The sequence below is a fragment of the Fragaria vesca genome, linkage group LG3 (genome assembly GCF_000184155.1).
Source record: "Fragaria vesca subsp. vesca linkage group LG3, FraVesHawaii_1.0, whole genome shotgun sequence".
NCBI classification, from domain to species: Eukaryota; Viridiplantae; Streptophyta; class Magnoliopsida; order Rosales; family Rosaceae; genus Fragaria; species Fragaria vesca.
The window spans coordinates 27,800,112-27,812,053 of NC_020493.1; the positions used below are offsets into that span (position 1 = coordinate 27,800,112).

The 11,942-nt window shown below is 38.1% G+C and overlaps 2 protein-coding genes across 2 annotated transcripts; both read right to left on the reverse strand.

The window, feature by feature from the left end:
• Positions 1-1,375: 1,375 nt before the first annotated feature.
• On the reverse strand, positions 1,376-2,942 carry LOC101310681. Its single transcript, XM_004295189.1, has 2 exons — positions 1,709-2,942; positions 1,376-1,572 (listed from the first exon to the last, which is right to left on the reverse strand). The coding sequence occupies exons 1-2, from the start codon at positions 2,923-2,925 to the stop codon at positions 1,557-1,559; spliced, it is 1,233 nt and encodes a 410-aa protein (XP_004295237.1). The 5' UTR covers positions 2,926-2,942; the 3' UTR covers positions 1,376-1,556.
• A 6,616-nt stretch (positions 2,943-9,558) lies between these two features.
• On the reverse strand, positions 9,559-10,841 carry LOC101303893 (disease resistance protein At4g27190-like). The gene is made up of 3 exons (XM_004296304.1): positions 10,310-10,841; positions 9,746-10,266; positions 9,559-9,600 (listed from the first exon to the last, which is right to left on the reverse strand). Exons 1-3 carry the CDS (start codon positions 10,839-10,841, stop codon positions 9,559-9,561), a joined length of 1,095 nt encoding a protein of 364 aa, XP_004296352.1.
• Positions 10,842-11,942: the final 1,101 nt, after the last annotated feature.

Sequence of the window (11,942 nt, forward strand, 5' to 3'; positions counted from 1 at the left end):
ATTCCCAAAAGAAATATCAATAAAACAATTAAAGGTTTCGTCTTTGATTTCTGGAAATTTGGGAAATGATTGAGGAAGCTTGGGTTTAAATTGTTTGAGTGAGATTTGATTATTCAGTTTGATTTGAGTCTTTTAAATAGGCACATCGCAAATGGTGGGAACCTAAGGTCTGTTGGTTTCACTGCAGAAGCAAAGAAGAAGAAGAAGCTTCACCGACGCAGCAGCCATGGTGGCTGGTCTTGACTCGTCACTGTGTGAAAGGGGCTGGTCTTGACTCGTCACTGTGTGAAAGGAAGGAAATTAGTCAAATTACCAATACATTCTTCATATTATGTGAGTTATTATGAGTTAACTAACAGCGTCAATGAACTAACAGCTCCATACACTTATGTTAGGTAGGGATCAGAACTTGATGTACCTTATCCCTCAATGAAGTAAAAGATAAGATATTGTATTTTAGTATTTTCTAAACTTGAGATACTAAAACTTATAAAGAGTAAAAGATGAGATATTGTTCGGACGATTTTTTCTTCTGTTTGTTTGTTTGGTTGTTTGTAATTGGACCTTAACATTTGTTGGGTCTTTTATGGGCTAATCTCTCAATGAATCTCTTCATTATCGAAACAAAACAAAAATACATGTTCCGTAATGTTTTTGAAAATAATTTTTAAAATAATTTTTTTAAAATAAAAATAAGAAAATAAGATTGTAATTTTCAATTTTAAAAATATATTTGGTAATTTGTTTATAAAAAATAATTTTCATAATTTATAAAATAAGATAATGAAAGAGTGAAAACGCCATATTTGATGTTTTCAGTTTTTCTTTATCAAAGTTGAATTTTTTTTAATTTCCATTTTCTACATTTTAAGAAATATTTCAACGAACACGTTTTCATCTAAATTTCATTTTAAAAAAATGAAAACACAAGCTTGAAAACGTTACCGGATGCCACCCCAATTTGAGGGTGTTCATTTTCAATGAAAAAAAAGATACAAGGGTCAGAGGGTGTTTGCACATGGTTGATTCAAAGTTTCAAACAACAAAAGTGAAGGAGCCTAATGATGGTTCTCTCTATTACGAGTAAGTTCCATAACTATTTACCATAATTAAACCACCCTGCACAGCCTCCTTTATAGATTTTTTGCCTCAGAAGTTTTGATTTCCTGTGGCTTCCCTTTTTCCATCTCATACAACTTACATAAATGGTGACATAGAAAGTGGGAATTCTAGAGAACTTACAATCTCAAACAACTATACCAATAAGTAAATCCAGTTTCTGGATTCCCATATTAACAATGAAAAAGAGCATTCACAAGTTCAAATACATGCCTTTTCCCATATCAATAAGGAATACAAATGCACGATTGAAAGAGAAGAAAACTAGGAACAAGTTTTAGAGAAACCAAATTGTCACTGTCGTGACAGTAAAATACAAATGATGAGTCACAATAGAATGGATATATCCGTTCTGACTAAATCTTCACAATCAAATGAGGGATCTACTTCTTGGCCATTGAAGGTCTCTTTGTGCTTCTTGTATGCGATCAGCTTCTTCACCATAACCCCGATCTAATGGTTCATTTGAGATAAAAGATAAGTATATATGTTGGAAATTTAAAGCATCTCAAAAGTCTCAAGACCATGTTGACAAGAGGACATTTTACAATATGAAAAATCAAGTGAAGTTTTGGACACACCAACATACCTCTCGAGTTTGAGGTGGACTTGTTTCCTGCTGCGGAAGTCAGAGGAAGAGGCTGAAAACACAGGGCAGTCCCACAATTCCAAGTGTTCCAACGAAGGACACTCGATATCAAAAGTAGCACTTTCATAGCACAACATTGGAAGCACCACCAAACGTAGTTTCTCCAGTTTTGGAAGGATGATCTTCTTGTTGCTTGCTTCAACTATCCTTTCCAAACAGAGGCATTCTTCTAATTCCAAGCAATTCAATTGGGAAAGACATTGAGCAACATCATAAGAGAAGAGACTTCCCTGCAACTGTTTGCACCACTTAATGGACAAAGTTTGAAGATTTCGGAACATTGCAGGTGGAGCAGGTCCATCACATATGCTTACTGTAACTAGAGATGACAATTCTATCTTTCTCAATTTTAATTCTTTTGACACAATCAACGCTTCATGCCCAAACACATATTTACTCCCATCCATGTAATCACAAATCAGTTCTTCCAGATTTAGTAGTCTCTGTAGCAATGTTGATGGTAAAACTTCATTCCCCCAATTGTAACATAATCGTACTTCAAATACCTTCAAGTTGGATAAAGACCCAGGTGGTAGAAATTCAACAGCACATAACTCCCCGCAATCCACATTCCACAGATACAACTCTTCCAAATTCTCGAACACAAGTCTTTTCGGAAGCCATGCAGATATTGTCTTGTGTGACTTCATCAACTTGTTTCTTCTGGGACCAACTACAAACAAATGCTTCAGTCCCTGTAATCTCCCATACTCAGATTCCACAAATATGCCAGTTAACCTCCGGCCCTCTCTCCAAACTAGACTCTCTGCTCTATTCATTATTTCGTCGCAAAACCACTCCGGTAAGCGACTGATGATGTCAAGCTTCAACCATAATGAATTATGAACATATCGATGAAACTCTGTCATCTCAAATGGGTCGTATATGCCAACACGTATATTAAACTCAACCAAATTTGGTTTGAAGTCAACATATTGAGGGAGACATTCTGTGTCATAGAGACGAACAGTCAAAACTCTTAAATTTGACAAGCTAGTTACCTCGTCAAAGCCAGCATTGGTTTCTTCTCTTCTTTCTCCCTCAACTTCACTCTCCCAGTCCAAAAATCCTTCCATGTACAGTTCCTCCAAATTATGCAACTTTGATATCACTTTGGATGGAATTCTAGCAATATCATTACCAGTGATATCCAACATCCTTAGATTGGTCAAATATCCTATTTCTATTGACAACTCCTTCACACCTGAATTTCTCATCCTTAGAATCTCAAGCTTTTTAAGTTTTCCTAGGATGGAAGTGTCTGTTTTTAGATACATACAATTATCTAAATACAAAGCTTGGAGGTTGGTTAGGAGACTGAATGATAATGGTAGAATGGAAACACTAGTTGAGCTAAGATCTAAAACCCTTAATTCATTCGGAATTTGAAAGAAGGTATCTGGCATCTCCTCTATAGAGTAATTATTGTTTAGTAACAAGATTTGGAGTTTTGGACATACCAACATCTCGGGTAGCTTGCGAATATGATTCAACATCAGTGAGACTGCAGAGTAGCCTTTATTTAATTGACGTGGCCAATCCAATAAACCACAGCCAGCTTTCACCAAAAACCCATGCCCATCTTCAGATTGCGAAATTTGAAGGGCTGCATCCCTAACAACATCATGCATCCTTAAAAATTTATAGTTTTTGCCATCCAAAAGCAAGCTAGAATATTTAAGGTGTCTAGCCACGGAATCAGCTCTGTCTCTAGCTTCTTCGAGTGTTTCAGCATCTTGAAACAATCCTTTCCCAATCGCATACTTGAACAAGTCTTCTATTGGGATGTCATAGTCTTCTGGGAATAAGCAACAAAGTAAGAAGTATGACTTGTACTCCTTATCTTTCAAGCAATCATAGCTTAATCTTATACATTTGGATGCTTCTCCAATATCGTCCGGGTTGGCAGTTTGCGACTTCTCTAGTCGTTGAGCTGCTCTCTTCCATTCCACCAAGTCTTTATCTCCAAGTGCCCTTGCGACTGCTATCAATGCAATCGGTAGACCACAACACTCTCCAGCTACCTTCCTCGCAACATTTTCAAATGTGGTGGATTCGAAAGACCTTCTTGCTCTTCTCACAAACAATGCCCAAGAATCTTGTTCTGAGAGAACATTGAGGGTGATCTTTCTTTGGCACTCCATGGCATGACAGACATTCCATATCCTTGTGGTCAGTAGGACTTTGGAATTGCACTTTCGAAGTTCCTTGTAGCTTGGTATTCCTATTCTTGATAACTCCATTCCCTCCCAAATGTCATCTAGGATTAAAAGGATTTTTGTTCTTCTCATAATCTCCTTGTGCAATCTCGTGGCTCTTCCAATTTCTGTCTTCTCATGTAATTTGAAGCTCAACTGCTCTGCCAATGCATCTTGAAGTTTTTCGAAATCAGGATTTTGGGACACGACACCCTTAGTCACATAATTGAAAATCCCACTTTTCTGGGCTTGTACACCGACATGTTCCACCAAGGTCGTCTTGCCGACGCCTCCCATTCCGTAGACACCAACGGCAGTGACCTCGTCATCTATAAGGGCCTTCTGAAGCTCATCCATAGCTTGTATTGTTGCTTCAAATGCTTGGAAATTACTTGTCAACTCGATTGCCTCAGGTCCTACCTTACTGAGAACAACTTCCACAATGACATCAACAAGTTCTTTGTGAGTCCTACAGGGAAAAATTAAATAAGGTCAAAAATTAGTAAAATTATATATACAGAACCGAGATTGAAGGCCATGCTTACTTATGATCATTTGTATTCCATCCAGAGATATTGGCCACTTTGTTTAAAGCAGCTCTCCATTGGTTCACCTTCTCTGATTCATGTCGGCCAGAGGTTTCATGCTTGAAGAAAGCTTTTTCAAAACTCTTCTTCTGATATCGAACATCAGTAGGATCAACTTGATAAAAAAGTGGCAAAATTCTGCTGTCATCCATGGATAGACAAATCTCCCTAAGTTCCTCCAAACACCAAGTAGAAGAAGCATAATTTTGCGAGAGAACAACAATAGCAAACCTTGATTCCTTGATTGCTGCAAAGAGAGCGGGAGTTATAACATCCCCTACATGAAGTCCTTGCTCATCCATGAACGTGTTAATTCCTCTGCTATTAAGTCGATTGTATATGTCGACTGTAATCCCCTTCCGGGTGTCAGGACCCCTGAAACTCAAAAATACATCATACTTCCAACATGAATCTGAGGAAGGAGGAGATGCACATGCTATTTGGGAGCTGGAGGCCATTGGACAACCACAAAATCAAAACAAGAGGCAATCAAGAACATGAAACAAGAAACTGCATGAACAAGGTCTCGAATACATGCAGTGATGCAGGAAAGAAGATATACTGCAGAAGTCAAATGTAAAAGCCCACCAAGGAGATATAGTGATTGAAGTTCGAGGAATTGAGGAAACTAATCGATGAAAGAGAGATTGGAGTCTGAACAGCGTGAAAATAAATCTTAGATAGTCAGACCTTTGCAGATTCTAGACAAAATGACAAATAGCCATCTTGGATTTGGTCTAACTAATAGTACTATATCTCCACTAGCTGCTGACTAACAATATGATAGCATTATCTTAGGTAAAGCTTCAGGGGAAAGCTTCAGGTCAAAGACCACATGTTAAGTAAGCATTAGCAGGTTTAATGTGAGGGAGGCTTGTACTGTGTCTAATAGTTATAATACACATCAGAAGGAGTTTGTAAGCACACTAATACAATTTTCAATGTCCACTACCAATATAACTTGTCTGTAACATTGTAACTATTTGCAACGATGTAAAGTTGTAAACTACACACACAAGACTCAACACTGGATATTACTGAATTCAAGTATAATAACCAGGCATGTCTACTACTAAAGCTCCACAAGAGTAGCTTTTTAAAAAAAAAAAAGTTGTGAGGAAGTTCTTCCCTCAGGTTGTATAGGAAAACTAGATTAATCACCTCCAGTAACTTAAAGGCCAAGAGACAATGGTAACATGAAGGAGCTAATCCGACTTACAATCTCAAACAATTATGCCAATAGATGCCTATAATACACGCGCGATCATATCAACGACAAGAACATACGAATATGCAATTACATGCAATTTCCCTTATGAACGTATCAATAATCGATAAAATTTGCAAATCAACAATGGATACAATTATACAAATGCGAACGAAAGACAGAACTATATACGAAGTACATAGAAACAAAAAGGTATATATAAAAATTTCTTATTCACTTACTCAAATAAAAATTCTTATTCACGATAGAGTTGAAATGGTTAGTACTTAGTTTCAACTTCACAATCAAATGAGGAATCTTCTTCTGGGCCACAGGAGGTGTCTTTGCATTTTTTGTATGCGATTAGTCCTCCGTCCATCTACTAGAATCTACTTGAGACAAAATATACGTGTATCAGTTGGAAACTTAATGCAATAGTAGAGGAAATAACTGAACATAAAACATCAATTGTTCAATACAGTGTGGTGCAATAATTTCACAACTAAGCACCCTGTTTTTTAAATGTTATTTAAAGTAACTTGTGAAATAATGACATCATTTGATAAGAAATGTTTTAAAAAGAAATGATGGATGATTACAATTGATGTCAACATATATTATTAACTTAAGATTGCGAGGAACAAAGTTACAATTTGATTAGTGTATTAGTGTCAGAATTCAGAAACGGATTTTCCTTGAAAACTTGCATGGATTTAAATGAAAAAAGAGAGTAACATATTGTGTTTGTTTGATTGTTTATTGGTGAGCAATGGGAGTACCACTATATTATGATAAATTGAGTACAGTTTTCACACACAAACATACCTTCTGAGTTGGACTTGTTTCCTGCTGTGAAAGTCAGATGAAGACCTGGGGCAGCGGAACAAACACAAGTCTTCCAATGAAGGACACTCCATATCAGAAGTAGCACTTTCATAGGACAAAATTGGAAGTATCGATAAACTTAACTGCTCCAATTTTGGAAGGATGATCTTCTTGTTGCTAGCTTCAACTATCCTTTTCAGAAAGTGGCATTCGTGTAATGCAAAGCACGTCAACTGAGAAAGACACTCAGCAACATCATAGGTGAAGAGACTTTTCCTCGAAGTGGCACTTCTTAATGTTTTAACTTTGAAGATTCTGGAACATTGCAGATGGAGCAAGTCCGTTACAGATACTTTCTATAGCTAGACCAGACAATTCTATCCAAGCATAGTTCACCCAAACGCTATTTCAAAATTGAACTCTCCGAAGGAAGCTCTGAATGAAACAATGTCAACATGAATCAAATGAAATAGGCAACATAACATGCAACAAACAATGAATCACCCGTGGAACTCCGTTGTGAGTCTCACCACCACAAGATCCGATTCGACTTGCCGAAGAGCTGGAATCCAACCCCTCCTGCCTGATCCGAACGACAACATCCTTGATAATGCCGCCATCCAATCCAAACAGCCACGTCGTCCAAACCTCAATCAACCAAAGATCACAGCTTATGCTGTCATCTCCTTGCTTCCTCGCCATCCGGAACTCATCAACATGCTTGCCACCAGCGCTTGGTCTAGGCAAGAGGTTTCGCCTTTCAAAATGCTCCGCATCAACACGCGGCCAAATCTTTTTCTTTTTTTTGGTAGTTTGTTTAGTAGAGCAATTAAACACAATCGATCATATATCAATGACACGATAAAATTTTCAGAGGAAAAATGATGGCTGATTACGAATGGTATCAAAGAAACATATGTTAACTTAAGATTGATAGAAAGAAAGTTACAATTTGATTGTACTGGTGTCAGGATCTCAGAAAATGATTTCCATTGAAAACTTGCATAGATTTAAATTAGAAAAAGTAACTTTTTGTATTTGATTACTGGTTATTGGTGAGCAATCAGACTACCACATTAATATCACAAATCAAGTATAGATTTTTACAGACCAACATACCTTCTGAATTGTTCTTGTTTACTGCTGTGGAAGTCTGAGGAAGAGTCTGGAATATTGGGGTAATCCTGCACATACAAGTCTTCCAATGAAGGACACTCTATATCAAAAGTAGCGGTGTCGTAGTACAACAGTGGAAGATGCGTCAAACTTAATTGCTTCAATTTGGGAAGAATGATCCTCTTGTTGCTTGCTTCAACTATCCTATTCAAAAAGGGGCAATCCTCTAATACCAAGCAATGCAACTGAGATAGATATTGCGCAGCATCATAGGTGAAGAGACTTCCCTGCAACTTGCACCAGTCAATGGACAAACTTTGAAGATTCTGGAGCATTGCAGGTGGAATAGGTCCATCACACATGCTTACAGTATCCAGACCAGACAATTCTATATTTCTCAATTTTAATTTCTTTGACACAAGCGACGCTTCTTCATGCCCAAAAACATATTGACTCCTATCGTTGAAAACACAAATTAGTTCTTCCAAATTTGGTAGTCTCTGTAACAATGTTGATGGTACAAGTATATTCCCCAAGTTGTAACAAAATACTACATGCAATACCTTCAAATTGAATAGAACAGCACATAACTCCGCATAATCCAGCCCAGTCAGATATAAGCCTTCCAAATTCTCAAACACAGGTTTTTTTTGGAATCCATGTGAGACCCCACTCCTGGATGCCATAGAATAATTCGGGATCCAATGTATTCAGTATGTTGAGATGCTTCAGTTTCTGTAATCTCCCATGCTCAGATTCCACAAATATGTCAATTAACCTTCGGCCACCTATCCACTGTAGACTCTCTGCTATATTCAATACCCACTCTGGTAAGCGACTGATGATGTTAAGCTTCACGCATATTGAGTTATGACAACAATATCGATCAAAGAACTGACTTAGAGCCAGCACCCGCATATCGATTTCGTCGTATCTACCGATATGTATATCAAACCGAACCCAGTTAGGTATGAACTCAACATTGTCAGGGGTACATTCTGCATCAGAGATGCTAGCCTTCAAAACTCTTAAATTTGACAAGCTATCGTCAAAGCTAGGATTGGTTTCTTCTCCTTCTCCCTCAACTTTACTCCCCCACTCCCTAAATCCTTCTATGTACAGTTCTTCTAAATTATGCAACTTTGATATTACTTTGGATGGAATTCTACCAATATTTCCACCAGTGTTATCCAACATCCTTAGATTGGTCAAACCTCCTATTTGATGCAGGGAGAAGCAAGAGATAGTGTGAGAGTGAATAGGGTGGGTTGGAGAGTGTTGATAGATTATAGAAAACAGAAGGATTTTAGGAGAAACAGGAGTTTCTTAGCTGAAGAAGGGAGAAATAGAATAAGGGAGGTTAGGGGAGAGGATACAAGGCCAAGCCTTCAATAAGATAAACTCTTAATTCATTCCAATCTGCCTTCGGATTACATTAGAAAGCCATATTTATAGGCTTCAAATAAAACCCTTAGACTCCTAGAATACCACAAGACTAATATAACTGATTAATAATAATAAGACTCTTAAATACTTAAAGAGACATAAAGACACACTCAAGACTCTTTAAAACACTAGACTCATAATTATTATTTTCATAACTGAAAATAAACTTTGTAACTGAAAATAAACCTGTCAATACTCTTAAACTACCAAGTAGACTTTCCTTTGGACCAAAAAGGGTTGGGCTTAGTCTTTGGCTTCCAAAGAGGATATTTCTGTTCCAGCCAGCTTATGGCTGCCCCATTACTATTTCTACTGACAACTCCTTCAAACGTGAATTTCTCATACTAAGAATCTCAAGCCTTTTAAGTTTCCCTAGTATGGAAGTGTCAATTATTAGATCTTTACACTTGTCTAAACACAAAGCTTGAAGGTTGGTAAGGAGACTGCACGATTCTGGTAGTAATGAAATATTAGTTTCAGAAAGAACTAAAACCGTTAACTCATATGGACCTTGGAAGAATGTCTCAGGTATATATTTTATATAAATATTACGGTTTAGAAACAAGTTTAGAAACAAAATCTGGAGTTTTGGACATACCAGCTTTTCGGGTAGCTTGCTGATAGGATTCCCCATTAGTGAGATTGCAGAGTAGCCTTCAAGTAATTTACGTGGCCAAGCCTCTAAATCACAGCCAGCTTTCACCAAAAATCCATGCCCATCTTCAGATTTTGCAATATTTATTGCTGTATCCCGGACAACATCATGCATACTTACATATTTACTGTTTCTACCATCCATAAGCAAGCTAGAATCTTTAAGGTGCCTGACCACAGTATCAGCTCTGTCTCTGGCTTCATCGAGTGTTTCAGCATCTTGAAACAATCCTTTTCCAATGGCATACCTGATTAAGTCTTTTATTGGGATGTCACAGTCTTCTGGGAACAAGCAACATAGCAAGAAGTATGACTTGCAGTCCTCATCTTTCAAGTAATCATAGCTTAATCTTATACATTTGGATGCTTCTCCGACATCCTCCGGGTTGGCAGTTTGGGACTTCTCTAGTCGTTGAGCTGCTCTCTTCCATTCCACCAAGTTTTTATCACCGAGTGCCCTTGCAACTGCTATCAATGCAATCGGTAGACCCCTACATTCTCCAGCTACCTTCCTTGCCACACCCTCGAAAGAGGGCAATTCGAAAGACGTTCTTGCTTTTCTCATAAACAAGGCCCAAGAATCTTGTGCTGACAGAACCATTGAGGGTGATCTTTCTTTGGCACTCCATGGCATGACAAACATTCATTATCCTTGTGGTCAGTAGGACTTTTGAATTGCACTTTTGAAGTTCCTTGTAGCTCGGTATTCCTATTCTTGATAAATCAATTCTCTCCCAAATGTCGTCCAGGATTATAATGATCTTATTCTTCTCTTTTATCTCCTTACTCAATCTCGCTGCTCGTCCAATTTCTCTCTTCTCATGTAATTTGAAGCCCAGCTGCTCTGCCAATGTGCCTTGAATATTTTCCAACTCAGGGTTTTGGGATGCGACACTGATAATCACATGATCAAAAATCCCACTATTTTTTCCATGTGCAGCGATAAGTTTTACCAGGGTTGTCTTTCCAACGCCTCCCATGCTGTAGACACCAATGGCAGTGACCTCATCATCTGTAAACGCCTTCATAACCTCATACATTGCACGTCTGGTGACTTCAAACACTTCAAAATCTCCTGTGGACTCAATTGCATCAGGTACTACTTTCGTGCAGACAAATTCCACAATGACTTTAACAAGTTCTTTGTGAGTCCTACAAGCAAGTAGTCAAGCATCAAAAATAAGTGTTACATAAATATATAGAACCGATTGAAATTGTAGGCGCAATTACAACCATGCTTCATGATGCTTACTTATGTTCTTGGGTGTTCCACCCGAGAAGTTGGCTATTTTGTTTAAAGCATCTCTCCATTGCTTCACCTTCTTTGATTTGTGTCGGCGAGAGTTTACATGCCTGGTGAAAGCGTCTCGGAAACTGTGTTTCTGATATCAAACATCAGTAGGATCAACATGGTAAAATAGTGGCAAGATTCTGTTCTGGCCATTCATGCACTCACAAATCTCTCTAAGTTCCTCCAAACACCAAGTAGAAGAAGCATAATTTTTCGAGAGAACAACAATTGCAAACCATGATTTCTTAATTGCCTCTAGTAGAGTGGGAGAAATAACATCACCGACTTTAAGATCTGGATCATCCATGAATGTTTTAATGCCTCTCCGATTGAGTCCATCGTATATGTCGACTGTGATCCCTTTGCGAGTATCAGGACCCCTGAAACTCAAAAACACATCGTACTTCCAACACGGATCTGATGAAGAAGGAGATGCAAATGCTATTTGGGAGCTTGAGGCCATTGGAAAACCACCAAATGAAAACAAGAGGCAATCAAGAACAAGAAACAGCAAGAACAAGATCTCAAGCCCTGGCAGCTAAGAAGAAACTGCAATAGCCAAAATGAGGAAACCCACTAAGGAGATAAAGATAGAATTGAACAGAGGGTGTTAGAGTCTGAAGTCTGAACTGAACAGCATAGAAATCAATCTTATAAGACTTTTGACAAGTCTTACTAGTAGCTGTGGTGGTTATTTCACAACCTATAGCGTATACGCTGTCAAATAAACCATCACAGCCTACTAGTTCTCTAGCAACACAAAACCTTGGCTGAGGATCACATTATTTTCGGTGATATTTGGTCCATCTCCTTTTCTTCTCAAATTCTCGTCCTCCCATCTCTCTCTCTC